Here is an 18,300-nt window from a genome sequence, read left to right as displayed (position 1 = left end):
TACATTTCATTCATACTAGGTCTTCTCTGGCTCCTCTAGTATATCAGGTTTTTTCTTCTGCCTTAGACTGTCCTGTTTTTCCCCACCCACCCCTCATTCTTCAGATTCTTCCCCTGGCTAAATGCACCTTCATGTTTCAGCTTAAATATAATTTTTAACTTATATTGGGCTAACTTGAACTCCCAGTTTAAATTGTTCTCCTTTTTTTCTCTTATAGCTCTCTGTACTTTTTATATCGTGGCATTTATTAATATTTAATAAACAGAAATAAGTGTATAATCTATGATTCTGTGTTGAGGGCATCATGTTTGTTTTTGCTCAGTATGGTATTCCTGATGATTGACACATAGTAGACACTCAGATATTTAGTAAGTCTGTCTGACTTCCAAGTATTTAATGACAAGGTGTTCTGCAAGTTTATGGTATTTTACAATGTGCAGTATGCTTATTGGAAAGTCTCCATGTGGTGCCAGCAATAACCCAGAGGAAACAAGATATTAGATGGTAGTCAGTAGGGGAAGCGTGATAACTTCATGTGACTTGGATTTAATGTCAGATCATTCTTTTGCAAGGAACTTTGTCCTTTGATTTACTTTACTATAATTGGGTGAGTGCATATCTAAAAAGGGTTCTTAGTTATTTATGGGGACTGGGAAAAACTCCTAGCAGGGGAAAGCCTACAGCTGAAGTTACCACCTAGCTGTTTAAAATCACATTGCTTTTTAAAATTAAAAATAATTGCTTTAAGTGTCTTTCTCCTGAGTAAGGATGTTACTGGTGGCTTATGGGGGCAAGAATGGTCATTTCATTGTCTGAGACAGCTTTGAACTCTAGAGACTGGACAGTAAATTAGAGTCCCTTTTATTTTAGGCAGGTCAAGGAGGAAGTTGGGGGTTGTTACGGATAGTGTTTTGAAAAAGAGCAAGTAATTTGAAACTTTTCACATTTTTTTCCCCTTTCCCTGGAGCCGTTTTGCTTTGGATTAAACTTTTTGTACTTGGCTTCTCATAGGTTGGGTGGGTCTGTTCTCATCTGTGGGACTCAGAGCCCTTGTAGGTTCTCTCTATTCTGGAATGGCTAGGTAAGTTAAATTTCTTCCTTTACCCTGCCATAGAAACTGAGGTGTCCTAGATAGAGTTAATAGATTTCAAGGACCCAGATGTTAAATGAACCCCCATACCTAATAAAAGACCAATTCAGAGAAACAGGGAAGATAAATGATAAATGCAGGGGCACTGGCATAGGCATACAGAGGCTAGAGATAGAGGAGTTAGGGGACTTGCTGATCAGTTAGATGTGGTGGCTAAAGAAGAGTCCCATTATGACTGGTCATTTACACTCCTGAATAATTGGATAGATTGTGGTGATAATTTGTGAACACTTTGCAGAGAGAGAAAATGGAGAATTGTAAAAAATTTTATGATGGTGTGGCATTTCTTAACTATTTAAGTGGAGATGGTCATTTTGCAGTTGAATATGTTTCTGTGGAGTTGAAAAAAGAATCCGGTGGGAGTGATAAGAAAGCAGTGTATCACCAGTACATACGCTGGATGTATATTAGAGAGTCTTGAGAAAGCTCAGGAATGAACCCTGAGAAACGCTGTCATTTGAAGGGCAGGGAAAGTTGGTACAAAGCATACTGAAGTGGAGCAGGAGGTGGAACACCAGGAGACTGGAATCACAGAAGCTCAGGGAGGATGAAGAGTTCTGGCATGGGGTGGGGAGGTGATCAACTGTGATATGCTTTGGAGGGGTCAAGGAGAATGAGGACTGAAAAACTGGATTTGATATCCTTTAGTGAAAGCAGTTTTATTGGAGTACTAGACTACAAATAAATGTTGAAAGAATGGGAAAGATGACAGTGTTGATTGTGAATAAACTGAGATGAGAAGGAGAAAATCGAGTAAAAGAAGGGGTTGCAGAATTGGAAAGATGTTACACTGCATGTGTGCACATACCCTTGTGTTTAAGTCAGAAGACACTTGTGTCTCATATTTTGTAGAGTGTAGGTTAAGATCCTGAGCTCTGGAGTTAGATTTCCTAGATTCAAATCTTGAGCTCTGCTGCTTTGAGCTTTGTGGCTAAATTACTTAACTTCAGTATCTCAGTTTCCCCATCTCTGAGATGATTATAATGTTTTTAAGAATTAAATGACATAATGCGTTTTAGGTGCTTTGAGTTTTTACTATGCAGTAACTTCAAAAATGTTAACTGGTAATATGATTACTAATAAGAAAATGTTAAGATTTATTTGATTATTTTGGTTGATTTTTTAAGTGTTGATCTTTAAATATATGTGCCTCAGTTATGTGAGTTTCAGCTTTCAATTAACTATTTCAGCCTGAAACTATGTAACTGGAGGAAGACTGCCTATTTAAATTTTTTCCAGCCTTCCCTTTTTCTTTCCCCTTGCAATTTTTGTTGTTATAATGTTCCTGCTTTTTGGATATTGCTAATATTTAAAGTCTGTTCTGTGGCTATAATGTTTGCTTTAGCTTTATTTCAATAGCTTAATGGGGTAAAAGCCCTATACCACTTATTTTGTTATAGCCTCTTTATTCATTTCTTGGTTGGCTGAAGTTGTCTTCTAGGAATTTCTTGAAGAAGGACTCATGGAAACTATATTCTCTAATTTCTGGCAAGTTAAAATGCTTTTTCATTTGCCTTTATACATTGCTTTTATACTTGAATGATACTTTAGTGGGGTATAATATTCCTGGGTTTTGCTTTCTTTCCTGGAATTTTTCTTGCATTTCTTTACTATTCTCTACATTCATAATTCTGGGTAGAGGTCTGAGATCAGCCTAAATTTTGTTCTCATGTATTTTTGTCAAACCACACAATAGCATAAAAGTATCCTTTGGCAATCAGTCAAGTGTTTATTATTTATTAGATTTTTCCTGTGTCCACTGGAACTGTACCAGCATCAAGTTTCTTTGAAGTTTAGTGATTTCACTATAATATGGCTTGGCGTTGACCCTGCTACCAGTTTCCTTTGTTTACAGCATGTCTTTTGAATCATTAGATTCAAGTCAGCTTTTATGTATGGGAAGTATTATATAATATCCATTCATTTCTTTTAAGGACGTCAGGTAAGCATATGTTGGGTCTCCTTTGCCTATCTTATTTCATATTTTAGTCTTTTTCTTAAAGAAATAAACTTTATTTCCACTTCTTTTTATTTACTTCTGTCATTCCTGGACTCTGTGGCCCTTACTGTGTTTTCAGCAGCATGTATTTTCCTTTTGCTGCTTCTAAGTGGATTATATTTCTGGGATACTTCTACTTATACTTTAGGTTTTGCCATCTCATTCATCTCCTTCAGTGGTCTCATCTCTTCTCTTAGTTGTTTCTTAATATGTCTGCTCTTGTCTCTTGTTTTCCAAAGAGGATTGCTGTATTAGATTTTTAAAAATCATTGTGATATTTTATATTATAATTTTTATCTGCTCCTTGACAACCTCTTTGTGGTGATTGTTTTTCACCTGCCATTTGTTTTTCCTTGTTATTTTCCTTCCTTTTCTTTCTTAATCATTTTCCTTCCTTACTTGCTCCTTTTCTTTCCCTTTGTTACTCCTCTTTTGATGAGGGATGTTCCTCTTGGGTCATCTCTGTGCCGGAGGTTGATATTGGTGAAGGGCCAATGCTGGTTGGTGTTCTTCTTGGGGTTGTGTTTCTAAATGAGTTCTTTTAGCCTTTGCTTCTCTCTAAATAACAGACTAGGGTCCTTGGAGTCTATAAGGAGTTCTCTCCTCTCTGCCTAACTGAGTAGCTGCTCTCTTCAAGTAAAGTTTGTGCAATTTCTTTTTCCTTCTTCCTTCTGCTTCTTGAGACCTCCTTCCAAGAAAGTTCCTGCTTCCAATCCTGATGTTATTGGGGATTGTTGTGCCTTTTATCTTAGAGAGCTATGCTTCCATGGCACCTCTGTGGCCTTGAGTATGTTGTGTCAGGGTTGTAGAGGACCTGTGTTTGATCATCACTAATTTTGGCAGTCTTTCCTGATATTATGCTTTGGAATTACAGATGACTCTGTTTCATTAGAGATAGTTTGCATTTTGGTTTTATACTTTCTCTTTTGATCATAGGAGGAGAAGAGGGAAATTGTATTTAGAAGTCCTATGATTCTTTGTAAAAATCTGTTTCATGTTTGCTAGGTGTCATATTGTTAATTTTGGAATATATAAATGGCTTCTGAATGCTATTTCAGATAGGTATTTGGCAGTCATTCTACTTTATATGTAATAGAGGACACTGCATTGGCCCAAGAACACCTGATATTAGATACTTCATTTTCATTAGCCCATGTTAATCATTACTCATTCTGTATTGATTTCTCAATTGTAGTCTAGTAAAGGAGAATTGACTGCACTTGTACATCAGCTTCAAGAAAAAGAGAAACTACTTGCTGCTGTGAAGGAAGATGCTGTTGCTACGAAGGATCGGTGTAAGCAGTTAGCCCAGGTGAAGACATTCTTATATGCAAGGGATATATTTTCTGAAGAAGCACATGAAAGCTTTCAGAAATTGTCCATAATTCCTGATTTAATTATTTGTGTAATAAATTTATACCCAACAAAAAAGTCATTTTCTTATAGAATTTTTGGGGGATGGGATTGGCGGGGGTCTCAGACTTCATGATATTATAGCGTGAAATTGAATTATGAACTTAAAACAACAGTACTTACTAATATCCTGGTTTCAGAATAGCAGAAGCATTTGGACATTGGGAGTATGTTTTAACTGGATCTGACCTAGAAATATTTTTTATTGATGCACAAAACTCATGTAATCTTATTTATATCCAATTTATGGGATAAATATGAGGCTCTTACATAGGTAATTTATTTATGGAGTTTCTTTTGATGATTATTTTGTCATTGAAGTTCTTCAAATCCAGAAATTTTCTTCCTCATTTTGTGAGGGGTAGAAAAGATCTTTAAGAACATCATGTAGACCTGGAGAGCACAATTGAAACTTGATAGAAAATGTGGTCTCATTTCCCCTGAAGTGCTTACTTCTCCTTTTTTGGGACTAAGTACAATGAAGTAAATGAGATTTATTATTAATTATTTGCCTAATTACTTGATTAGGAGAATGGCTTTGTTTGAATATAAATTGTTGATGTGAATTTGAAGCATTAAAAAAAATCAGTAGAAAAACTTGGCTAGATTAAGATTGTTGTCACTAAAATACACGTTTCTTTAAGATTAGAAACTTTAGAAAAGTTTTATATGATTACAGTTATCTGGCTATATTTTGTAAAAAGTTAAAAATGTTAACTGTATTTACTTTGTGGTAATTCATTGACCTGTACATTTAAGGTTTGTGTACTTTTTTCCGAAGTGTATAGTACAATAATAAAAAAATTTGTAAATATAAATGAACCAACTTTTAAGAGCATCTATAAATGACACAAAAATTTTAAATTTTGTCAATTTCTTAGAACATGGACTGGTCATGCCTGCAAATACTTTAAAAATTACTTGCTTGGTTTTCTTGTACTTTGATAATTAATATTTGTTCTAGGAGTTTATAATACTTACAATACAAAATGAAATCATCCTTTGAAGATTTTATTAGGGAAGATGATGAAAAGAAACTCTACTTTCTGCTTTTTTTCTTTCCCTTATTCCAAACTTCCATTCTACTATAAACATCATTATATCCTATCTTTTCCCCTAGAAGAGAGGGTCACCCATCTCCTTTGGCTTTCTTTCAGGGCTTTTTCTGTATGCTAAAGAAAACTGGTACCAGGAATAATAGAAAATTAACTCTTTGCTGTAAAGTGTTCTTTCTTATAATCAAGTTAGAATGTAGGATTTATTCTAGGTTCACAGACTTTGTTTGACTCTTAGACCAGAATGTGCATTTGAAGTAAGAGTAACAGAATGTGCATTTGAAGGGAACTGATGTTAACAGCAGGTGAGCTGCAATAGACTTTTTTTAAACTCTTTTAACCTTACTTTTAAAACAAGTTTCATGACCATTTTACTGAAATAAAAAAATGTTTTATTACTGTTTATAAGCTTATAATACTTTTAAAATATATTTTCTCATGATTTCTTTTCTGGCTTCCTTTTCTAGGAAATGATGACAGAGAAAGAAAGAAGCAGTTTGGTTATAGCAAGGATGAAAGATCGGATTGGTACATTAGAGAAGGAACATAATGTATTTCAAAACAAAATGCATGTCACTTATCAAGAGACTCAACAGATGCAGATGAAGGTATATTTTCACTCTTTTAAAACAAAATGGAACGTTTGCTTTCATTTAATCAGCAAAGTTTAAGTGCCTAATATATGCAAGATGCTGTGCTAGGCCGTCTGGATACACTGGCTAGTTAAATTTGGTCCCTATCTTTAAGCAGTAAGCAACTTCTCTAGGTGGTGCTGGTAGCAGACAGTTAAATATGCCTGCACAATAGAGGTCATCCCTGAGTGCTTTGGAACCCTGGGGTTATGAGAGGTGGGAAAGAAAAGGATTGATCCGGAAGTCTTATTAGAAGTGATGTCCAGTCTGTGTTGAACCTTTTAAACAATTAGGTGTTGACAAATAAAGGAGTAAAGGAATGGGCATTGCTATGGAACAGTGTTTCTTAAACATTGAGGGTGTGTTACCCTAGTCCCATCCTTAGAGATGAAGATTTAGTGGGTCTAGTTAAGACCCAGGATTGAACTTTTTAATGAGCATACCCCAGGTATTTCCAATACATGTTATCCAGTGATAATATTTTGTGAGGGATACAGTAAGAAAGTGGCATTTGGGAGTTAGGGTTGGAATGAATAAGAAGAGAAGATCTAGAGAAGTAAATAGGGGCTATGTCTCAGAGGGACTTGTATATCTGAAGAGTGGGGAACCAAAAAAAAAGTGTTTAAACAACTCAGCAGCATGATTATAATAGTATATTTAATTATTACTCTGGCAGCTCTGTGGAGAGTGGAACAAGGGATAGTTGGAAGGCTTTTGCAGGAATCCAGGCCAGAGAGCTGAAATCAGATGTTGATAATGAGGGGATGAGTTTGAGTGATACACAAGAGTTAGTTAGATAGGACTTGGCATTAGAGGAGGAGAGAGGTGATAATGAAGGATGACTGTCAAGGTTTTGCCCTAAGAGACTTTGTTTTATTAATGCCTGCTCTTTTACATATCTTCTGTCAGTATTTCATAAGGGTCAGTTGGTAATGTCTCTATTTTCCATGTCATCCATTTTTATGGTTCCATTCAGGTCTGGACTAGTGTTTTTGTTTTATGTTTTTATTTTGAATTTTTTAGAGATCAAGATATCTTTATTACTGATAAGAAGCTATTGAAAAACATGGCTTGAGTCTGCTTGTCAAGTAGGCTTATAATTACACCCCTGAACTTTCTGGACCAACGACTTTTTTTTTTTTTTTTTTTTTTTTTTTTAGCAGTTCTCCGTTTATCTCTACTAATGTCTTTTTCCTAAACTACTTCTTTGTCTGATATTAATATTGCTATGCCAACTTTCCTGGACCAGTGACTTTTTGAAACTATTTCCAACTGCTGGCTGATAATTTGGAAGATTAGTCATCGCCTCAAATTTAACATGTTTAAAATCAAACTCTTGTCTATTGATTGGCTTGTTTTTTTTTTTTTTTTTTTTTTTTTAATTCAGTTTTATTGAAATATATTCACAAACCATACAGTCATCCATGGTATACAATCAACTGTTCACAGTATGATCATATAGTTATGCGTTCATCACCACAATCTATTTCTGAACATTTTCCTTACATCAGAAAGAATCAGAATAAGAATAAAAAATAAAAGTGAAAAGAGAATACCCAAACCATCCCCCCATCCCACCCTATTTGTCATTTAGTTTTTACTCCCATTTTTCTACTGATTTTTTTTCAATTTTTTAACTTTGTTTATCAAAAAATTAAAAACAAACAGGCAAACAACAACCAAAAAAACCCCACAACATTTCAAACAAAGCAATGGATTAAGGAAAACAAATAACCTAAAATAACTACTTTGCTTCCAATATGTTCCTACCATACCCCAAGAAAATTAATAAACCATGTCCAAACAGAGGAGTAAGAAAAACATATAATCTAAAATAACTACATTGCTTCCAACATGTTCCTACCATACCCCAAGAAAATTAACAACCCCTAAGAAAACAAAGGAATAAGAGAAAAAAAAAAACCTAAAATAACTCTATTGCTTCCAACATGATCTTACTATATCCAAGAAAGTTTACAAACCATAATCATTCCTGAGCATTCCCATAACATTGAGATTACCCTCCATAGTTTATCTGATCTTATTAGATTATCATTCCCCCTCCACTAATTGGTATCTCTAGGTCCCCTACATTCTACAGTATAAAACATTGTACATTTTTCACAGAATTCACATTAGTGGTAACATACAATATCTCTCTTTTTGTGCCTGGCTTATTTTGCTCAGCATTATGTCTTTTTTTTTTTTTTTTTTTTTTTTATCTTCATTTTATTGAGATATATTCATATACCACGCAGTCATACAAAACAAATCGTACTTTCGATTGTTCACAGTACCATTACATAGTTGTACATTCATCACCCAAATCAATCCCTGACACCTTCATTAGCACACACACAAGAATAACAAGAATAATAATTAGAGTGAGAAAGAGCAATTGAAGTAAAAAAGAACACTGGGTACCTTTGTCTGTTTGTTTCCTTCCTCTATTTTTCTACTCATCCATCCATAAACTAGACAAAGTGGAGTGTGGTCCTTATGGCTTTCCCAATCCCCTTGTCACCCCTCATAAGCTACATTTTTATACAACTGTCTTCGAGATTCATGGGTTCTGGGTTGTAGTTTGATAGTTTCAGGTATCCACCACCAGCTATCCCAATTCTTTAGAACCTAAAAAGGGTTGTCTAAAGTGTGCGTAAGAGTGCCCACCAGAGTGACCTCTCGGCTCCTTTTGGATTCTCTCTGCCACTGAAGCTTATTTCATTTCCTTTCACATCCCCCTTTTGGTCAAGAAGATGTTCTCCGTCCCACGATGCCAGGTCTACATTCCTCCCCGGGAGTCATATTCCACGTTGCCAGGGAGATTCACTCCCCTGGGTGTCTGATCCCACGTAGGGGGGAGGGCAGTGATTTCACCTTTCAAGTTGGCTTAGCCAGAGAGAGAGGGCCACATCTGAGCAACAAAGAGGCATTCGGGAGGAGGCTCTTAGGCACAACCATAGGGAGGCCTAGCCTCTCCTTTGCAGCAACCATCTTCCCAAGGGTAAAACCTGTGGTAGAGGGCTCAACCCATCAAACCACCAGTCCCCTGTGTCTGTGGTCATGTTAGCAACCATGGAGGTGGGGTAGATGAATACCCCTGCATTCTCCACAGGCTCCTCAAGGGGGCACTACATCTTTTTTTTTTCCTTGTTTTTCTTTTTTTTTTTTTTTTAACTTTCCCTTCTTTTTTAAATCAACTGTATGAAAAAAAAAGTTAAAAAGAAAACAAACATACAATAAAAGAACATTTCAAAGAGACCATAACAAGGGAGTAAGAAAAAGACAACTAACCTAAGATAACTGCTTAACTTCCAACATGTTCCTACTTTACCCCAAGAAAGTTACCTAATATAGCAACATTTCTGTGAACTTGCTCCTACTATATCCATCAGAAATTAACAGACCATAGTCATTTCTGGGCATCCCCAGAACGTTAAATAGCTTATCTGTTCTTCTTGGATTATTGTTCCCCCTTCCTTAATTGCTCTCTATTGCTAGTTCCCCTACATTCTACATTATAAGCCATTTGTTTTATATTTTTCAAAGTTCACATTAGTGGTAGCATATAATATTTCTCTTTTTGTGCCTGGCTTATTTCGCTCAGCGTTATGTCTTCAAGGTTCATCCATGTTGTCATATGTTTCACGAGATCGTTCCTTCTTACTGCCGCGTAGTATTCCATCGTGTGTATATACCACATTATATTTATCCACTCATCTGTTGAAGGACATTTGGGTTATTTCCATCTCTTGGCAATTGTGAATAATGCTGCTATGAACATTGGCGTGCAGATATCTGTTCGTGTCACTGCTTTCCGATCTTCCGGGTATATACCGAGAAGTGCAATCGCTGGGTCGAATGGTAACTCTATATCTAGTTTTCTAAGGAACTGCCAGACTGACTTCCAGAGTGGCTGAACCATTATACAGTCCCACCAACAGTGAATAAGAGTTCCAGTTTCTCCACATCCCCTCTGGCATTTGTAGTTTCCTGTTTGTTTAATGGCAGCCATTCTAACCGGTGTTAGATGGTATCTCATTGTGGTCTTAATTTGCATCTCTCTAATAGCTAGTGAAGCTGAACATTTTTTCATGTGTTTCTTGGCCATTTGTATTTCCTCTTCAGAGAACTGTCTTTTCATATCTTTTGCCCATTTTATAATTGGGCTGTCTGTACTATTGTCATTGAGTTGTAGGATTTCTTTATATATGCAAGATATCAGTCTTTTGTCAGATACATGGTTTCCAAAAATTTTTTCCCATTGAGTTGGCTGCCTCTTTACCTTTTTGAGAAATTCCTTTGAGGTGCAGAAACTTCTAAGCTTGAGGAGTTCCCATTTATCTATTTTCTCTTTTGTTGCTTGTGCTTTGGGTGTAAAGTCTAGGAAGTGGCCGCCTAATACAAGGTCTTGAAGATGTTTTCCTACATTATCTTCTAGGAGTTTTATGGTACTTTCTTTTATATTGAGATCTTTGGTCCATTTTGAGTTAATTTTTGTGTAGGGGGTGAGGTAGGGGTCCTCTTACATTCTTTTGGATATGGATATCCAACTCTCCCAGCCGCATTTGTTGAAAAGACCATTATGACTCAGTTCAGTGACTTTGGGGGCCTTATCAAAGATCAGTCGGCCATAGATCTGAGGGTCTATCTCCGAATTCTCAATTCAATTCCATTGATCTATATGTCTATCTTTGTGCCAGTACCATGCTGTTTTGGCAACTGTGGCTTTATAATAAGCTTCAAAGTCAGGGAGTGTAAGTCCTCCCACTTCGTTTTTCTTTTTTAGAGTGTCTTTAGCAATTCGAGGCATCTTCCCTTTCCAAATAAATTTGATAACTAGCTTTTCCAAGTCTGCAAAGTAGGTTGTTGAAATTTTGATTGGGATTGCATTGAATCTGTAGATGAGTTTGGGTAGAATTGACATCTTAATGACATTTAGTCTTCCTATCCATGAACATGGAATATTTTTCCATCTTTTAAGGTCCCCTTCTATTTCTTTTAGTAGAGTTATGTAGTTTTCTTTGTAAAGGTCGTTTACATCTTTGGTTAAGTTTATTCCTAGGTACTTGATTTTTTTAGTTGCTATTGAAAATGGTATCTTTTTCTTGAGTGTCTCTTCAGTTTGTTCATTTCTAGCATATAGAAACATTACTGACTTATGTGCATTAACCTTGTATCCCGCTACTTTGCTAAATTTGTTTATTAGCTCTAGTAGCTGTATCGTCGATTTCTCAGGGTTTTCTAGATATAAGATCCTATCATCTGCAAACAATGACAGTTTTACTTCTTCTTTTCCAATTTGGATGCCTTTTATTTCTTTGTCTTGCCAGAATGCCCTGGCTAGCACTTCCAACACAATGTTGAATAACAGTGGTGATAGCGGGCATCCTTGTCTTGTTCCTGATCTTAGAGGGAAGGCTTTCAGTCTCTCTCCATTGAGTACTATGCTGGCTGTGGGTTTTTCATATATGCTCTTTATCATGTTGAGGAAGTTTCCTTCAATTCCTACCTTTTGAAGTGTTTTTATCAAAAACGGATGTTGGATTTTGTCAAATGCTTTTTCAGCATCTATTGAGATGATCAATTGATTTTTCCCTTTTGACTTGTTAATGTGTTGTAATACATTGATTGATTTTCTTATGTTGAACCATCCTTGTATGCCTGGAATAAACTCCACTTGGTCATGGTGTATGATTTTTTTAATGTGTCTTTGGATTCGATTTGCAAGTATTTTGTTGAGGATTTTTGCATCTGTATTCATTAGGGAGATTGGCCGGTAATTTTCCTTTTTTGTAACATCTTTGCCTGGTTTTGGTATTAGATTGATGTTAGCTTCATAAAATGAGTTAGGTAGTGTTCCATTTTTTTCAGTGTTTTGAAAGAGTTTGAGTAAGATTGGTGTCAGTTCTTTCTGGAAAGTTTGGTAGAATTCCCCTGTGAAGCCATCTGGCCCTGGGCATTTATTTGTGGGAAGATTTTTGATGACTGATTGGATCTCTTTGCTTGTGATGGGTTGATTGAGGTCTTCTATTTCTTCTCTGGTTAGTCTAGGTTGTTCATATGTTTCCAGGAAATTGTCCATTTCCTCTACATTATCCAGTTTGTTGCCATACAGTTGTTCATAGTATCCTCTTATAATTTTTTTAATTTCTTCGGGATCTGCAGTTATGTCACCTTTTTCATTCATTATTTTGTTTATATGGGTCTTCTCTCTTTTTGATTTTGTCAGTCTAGCTAGGGGCTTGTCAATCTTGTTGATCTTCTCAAAGAACCAACTTTTGGTGATATTTATCCTCTTTATTGTTTTTTTGTTCTCTCTGTCATTTATTTCTGCTTTAATCCTTGTTATTTCTTTTCTTGTACTTGGTTTAGGATTGGTTTGCTGTTCATTTTCTAGCTTCTTCAGTTGATCCATTAGTTCTTTGATTTTGGCTCTTTCTTCCTTTTTAATATATGCGTTTAGTGCTATAAATTTCCCCCTTAGCACTGCTTTTGCTGCATCCCATAGGTTTTGGTATGTTGTGTTCTCATTTTCATTCGTCTCTATATATTTAGCAATTTCTCTTGCTATTTCTTCTTTAACCCACTGATTGTTTAGGAGTGTGTTGTTTAACCTCCAGGTATTTGTGAATTTTCTAAGTCTCTGATGGTTATTGACTTCTAATTGTATTCCATTGTGGTCAGAGAATGTGCTTTGAATAATTTCAATCTTTTTAAATTTATTGAGGCTTGTTTTATGTCCCAGCATATGATCTATTCTGGAGAAAGTTCCATGAGCACTAGAAAAGTATGTGTATCCTGGTGATTTGGGATGTAATGTCCTGTATATGTCTGTTAAATCTAATTCATTTATCAGATTGTTTAGGTTTTCAATTTCCTTATTGGTCTTCTGTCTGGTTGATCTATCTGTAGGAGAGAGTGATGTGTTGAAGTCTCCCACAATTATTGTGGAAACATCAATTGCTTCCTTTAGTTTTGCCAGTGTTTCTCTCATGTATTTTGTGGCACCTTGATTGGGTGCATAGACATTTACGATTGTTATTTCTTCTTGCTGAATTGCCCCTTTTATTAGTACGTAGTGGCCTTCTTTGTCTCTCAAAACATCCCTGCATTTGAAGTCTATTTTATCTGAGATTAATATTGCTACACCTGCTTTCTTTTGGCTGTAGCTTGCATGAAATATTTTTTTCCATCCTTTCACTTTCAGTTTCTTTGTGTCCCTGTGTCTAAGATGAGTCTCTTGTATGCAACATATTGATGGTTCATTTTTTTTGATCCATTCTGTGAGTCTATATCTTTTAATTGGGGAGTTTAATCCATTTACATCCAACGTTATAACCGTGAAGGCATTTCTTTAATCAGCCATCTTATCCTTTGGTTTATGTTTGTCATATTTTTCCCCTCTGTCTATTAATATCCTTTATTGTACCCATACCGAATCTCTTTAGTACTGAACCTTTCTCCAAGTCTCTCTGTCCTTTCTTTGTTTCTCTGTCTGTAGGGCTCCCTTGAGTATCTCCAGTAGGGCAGGTCTCTTGTTAGCAAATTCTCTCAGCATTTGTTTGTCTGTGAAAAATTTAAGCTCTCCCTCAAATTTGAAGGAGAGCTTTGCGGGATAAAGTATTCTTGGCTGGAAATTTTTCTCACTCAGAATTTTAAATATATCGTGCCACTGCCTTCTTGCCTCCATGGTGGCTGCTGAGTAGTCACTACTTAGTCTTATGCTGTTTCCTTTGTATGTGGTGAATTGCTTTTCTCTTGCTGCTTTCAGAACTTGCTCCTTCTCTTCTGTGTTTGACAGTGTGATCAGTATATGTCTCGGAGTGGGTTTATTTGGATTTATTCTATTTGGAGTTCGCTGAGCATGTATGATTTGTGTATTTATGTTGTTTAGAAGATTTGGGAAGTTTTCCCCAACAATTTCTTTGAATACTCTTCCTAGACCTTTACCCTTTTCTTCCCCTTCTGGGACACCAGTGAGTCTTATATTTGGACGTTTCATATTATCTATCATATCCCTGAGGTCCATTTCGATTTTTTCAATTTTTTTTCCCCATTCTTTCTTTTATGCTTTCATTATCCATTCTGTCATCTTCGAGGTCACTGATTCGTTGTTCAACTTCCTCTAGTCTTGTACTATGAGTGTCCAGAATCTTTTTAATTTGGTCAACAGTTTCTTTAATTTCCATAAGATCATCCATTTTTTTATTTAGTCTTGCAGTGTCTTCTTTATGCTCTTCTAGGGTCTTCTTGATTTCCTTTATCTCCTGTACTGTGGTCTCATTGTTCATCTTTAGTTCTTTGAGTAGCTGCTCTAGGTGCTGTGTCTCTTCTGGTCTTTTGATTTGGGTGCTTGGGCTTGGGTTCTCCATATCGTCTGGTTTTTTCATATGCTTTATAATTTTCTGTTGTTTTTGGCCTCGTGGCATTTGCTGAACTTGATAGGGTTCTTTTAGGATGTGTAGACCAATTGAAGTCCTTATCTCTAATTTATCAGATCTACAGCTTCGTGGAGTACACTTTCTCTAACTAACCAGCAGGTGGCGTCCACGAGCCACCTGTTCTCCACAAGCCAGTTCTCCCCTGCTTAGCCTTTTTGGTGAGTGGGGGAGTGAGTCTTGTGGGGTCCAATTGGTGTACCAAGCTTGCGTGTGTAGTTGGTGTTGCCTGCCCTGTATATGGGGCGTGTTTCTGGGCAGTCAGGGAGGGTGGGTGGCTCTAACAATCAAATCTCCCTGGCGATCCTAGAGTTTTAAAGCTGCTGCAATAGTCTAATCCTTCAGTTCAGTCCTGCCACAGTTTGTCTCTGCCACTGACCCACAAGTCCTTGGTATTGGCATATGGCTCCTGAGACTTGCAAGTGGGCCCCTCTTCGAGGCCGTGCACCCCCTGGTCCTCTGTTGAGGGATGACTGTGCTATGTCACAGGTGAGTGCCGTCCCCCCAGGGCAGTTCTGGGCTGCTGGGCTGTGTAGGGAGGCTCCCAGTCTGCTGAAATGATGGCTGAATGGGGCTCTGTTAATTCACACTGCTCTACCTTCCCAACTCTGGGACAATCAGCTGAGGTTGCAGGGAAGGCTAATGTCCACGCCCAGTTCTGTGGTGTGTGCCTGTGATTTGAAGCACTTCTGTCACACTGGGTTGTCTGGGGAAGTTCTGGGCTATGGGGCTGGCAATGGGCAGGAGTGTTTCCTGTCCACCAGGATGGTGGCTGTGAGCGGACACCCCCCTTTTCTTGGGAAGTTGTGGTGTTTAGTGAATTTTCTCAGCCACTGGATTATTGCGTTTTGTCTCAGAGCTCTCCTAGTTCTGCTCTTGACTTGACCTGCCCAAATAGCAAGTCTTTGAAGCTTTCTGTATTGGGCTTCTTAGAGTAATTGTTTTAGAAAAAGAAAAAAGGATTAAAAAAAAAAAAAAAAAGGGCCCTCCTCAGAGATCTAATGGGTTATTGAAATGCTAAGAGACAAAGCAACCAGGGCCATTAAGGAAAGGTCCACAGGGCAGAGAGATCAGCTTTTCTTCGGGATTTGCATATGCGCCTCAGGGCCCTTCCCCTTTCTATGTTCACCAGAACTCCAAATATCCTCCGCTTTTATTTTGGAGTTTTTCGTGTTGTTTATTTTCTATGTCTGTCTCCTCTCTGCTGTGCTGGCTGCTCTCAGATTCTCTGGTGTCTGGTCTCAGTCTATCTATGGTTGGAGTCTGGATCAGTAGAATGAGTTTCCGATAAGGGCTGCCACTGCAGTTCTCCATTCTTCCCGGAGCTGACAGCCCCTCCTCCCCCGGGACTGAGCCTGGCAGGGAGGGGCGCGGGTCCCCTGGCCGCAAAAAGTTACAGATTTCGCTGATCTCAGCAGTTCCACGTTTTCATGAGTGTTGTATGAAGTATGCCCAAAGTCAGATTGCTCTGTGGTGTCCAGTCCACGCAGTTCCTGGCTTTCTACCTACTTTCCTGGAGGAGTAACGAAAACATACAGCTCATCAGTCTGACATCTTGCCCCGCCTCCGGCTTGTTTTTATTTTCCATTATTTTAAGGCATTATCCTTATGCTTGAAACCTTTGGCTTCTCTTTTCCTTGCCTGGTCTGGAGTTTGTTCTGAGATCTTAAAGATTCTTTATTTTGGGTTACTTTCGCATTCAGTTCTTAGACATCATCTTAGTTTGTTATTCCATATTACGAAAATTAAAGTATCTTCTTAATAGGTCTGTCCATCCTGTAATTGGTACCAGATTACTTTTTTGTATAATATTGCTTTAATCATATTGCTAGTCTGGTAAAAAAAAAAAATTGTAATTATTTTTTGCTGCTAACAAAATGTCAGTGTTTTCTCCTGAAATATTACTAATGGCACAAAAAGGAGTGACCCTGTTATCAGGTTCATACCCTGTCACGTTGCTACATAGCTAAGGTATTCCCATCCACTATTTTTTGTGCTTTTATTTTGCCTAATCCTCCATCATCCCAGGCCCCAGCTATTTGGAATATCCTTTCTTCCATTATTCAGGTTATTGAAGAATTAATTTTCCTAGCTTCAAGTGATCATTTCTTCCTCTTAATTCCTACTTACTGCTCAGTGAAAATTAGTCAGATAGTACAGTGACATTTTGACAGTGAAAGGTGTTTAACTGATTCATCATTTTAACTTTTTACTTGATTGCTAGGGTAGTAGGTTCCATATCAGGCTAGGATAGTAGGCTAGGATAGTAGGTTTCATATCATAAGTTCTTTGAAAAATGGAAACATACACCTTAATTCTGTTAAAATAGGTTTACTAAGAATTATTATTAAGTTTATTTCACATACTAAAGTAAACAATATTAGATGGATAGAAGTTTCAGTGTTATCTTTTTGACTCTGCAATTCTGAAATAAAAACTTAGGAGGTCAGAATATTTTAACAAGTAGTTTTTTTGTACAATGAAAATGCTATATATTCAATTATGACTCAGTTTGTATTTTAAAATAAATACATTGAGTCTGTGTTCAATTTTTAAATTCAAAACTTTCGTTTCATTGCTAAAAACTTGCATTTAAAATATATTGTTAACATAAAATTGGTATTTTCTAGAATCAGGACAGATTTAATTCTGTGAAAGTCTATTGGATAGGAAAGACATCCTTAATCTTTTAGTTCCAAAAAATTGTCTCTGTGTATTTAGTTTGTATTCCAGATATGATAGCATCTACTTGTGTTTTTGAATGCTGTGGCAGCTTGTATTTGCTTTCATCACTAACAAAATGTAATTCTACTTTTATATTTGTTTATATTTATTTGAGAAGAATGGTCCAAACTTCATTCTTTTGATACTATTTATTGTTCTTGTAAATAATACAGTTTCTATTAAAAGTTAGTTTTGGCCGTTGTTATTTTCTAAATCTGTTTTTGTGTAAAAATTAGTTTCAGCAAGTTCGTGAGCAGATGGAGGCAGAGATAGCTCACTTGAAACAGGAAAATGGTATACTGAGAGATGCTGTCAGCAATACAACAAACCAACTGGAAAGCAAGTATGTTTCCAAATGTTTTATTGTTAATTAAATGGCAGAGCATTTTCTAAATCATCCAAATGGTATTTGATTGTAATCAGACTTTTCTTCCTTACATTTGTTTCAATAATGAGTTAATTTTCAAAAGTAATTCTTTTGTTGTGTCTAGAACCTCTTCATTTAAATTACTATGAGATGAATACTGGTGACACCAGTTTACAAATTTACAAATAGTTTACAATTTACATGAGACTGAATTTACGAATTGTAAGTGGTCTGTCCCCTTTAACAGTGGTTTTTAAAACTTCATCGAGAACCCCTGGCTTGCTAGTTAAAACAGCATATTCCAGTCCTACCCCTAAGATATTGATTCTGTAGCTCTGAGGTGGAGCCCAGGAATCTGCCTATTAGGATTTATTCCTTGTGATAGTAATGGAGGTGGTTCTGGAATCATACTTTGAGAAACAGTACCCTAGAAGTATTTTAAGTATGTCTATACAGAGTAAACAGTCCGATTGATTTTAATAGGTTTTTGGAGTACCAATCTGAGGGTAACACTGTTTT

At 36.7% G+C, this 18,300-nt stretch overlaps 1 protein-coding gene across 12 annotated transcripts in view; it reads left to right on the top strand.

Moving 5' to 3' along the window:
- KTN1 (kinectin 1) overlaps positions 1 to 18,300 on the top strand; it is a 152,161-nt gene that overhangs the window by 49,408 nt on the left and 84,453 nt on the right. For all 12 annotated transcript variants that reach the window (XM_037832646.1, XM_037832652.1, XM_037832651.1 and 9 more), the window contains exons 6-8: positions 4,345 to 4,461; positions 6,085 to 6,225; positions 17,651 to 17,757. In XM_037832646.1, coding sequence (XP_037688574.1) covers positions 4,345 to 4,461; positions 6,085 to 6,225; positions 17,651 to 17,757 — 365 coding nt within the window. The remainder of the gene's footprint in view (positions 1 to 4,344; positions 4,462 to 6,084; positions 6,226 to 17,650; positions 17,758 to 18,300) is intronic.

The sequence above is a fragment of the Choloepus didactylus genome, chromosome 4 (genome assembly GCF_015220235.1).
Source record: "Choloepus didactylus isolate mChoDid1 chromosome 4, mChoDid1.pri, whole genome shotgun sequence".
Lineage (NCBI taxonomy): Eukaryota > Metazoa > Chordata > Mammalia > Pilosa > Megalonychidae > Choloepus > Choloepus didactylus.
Note: the sequence above shows the minus strand (reverse complement) of the source record. Positions and strands in the feature narration are given on the sequence as shown.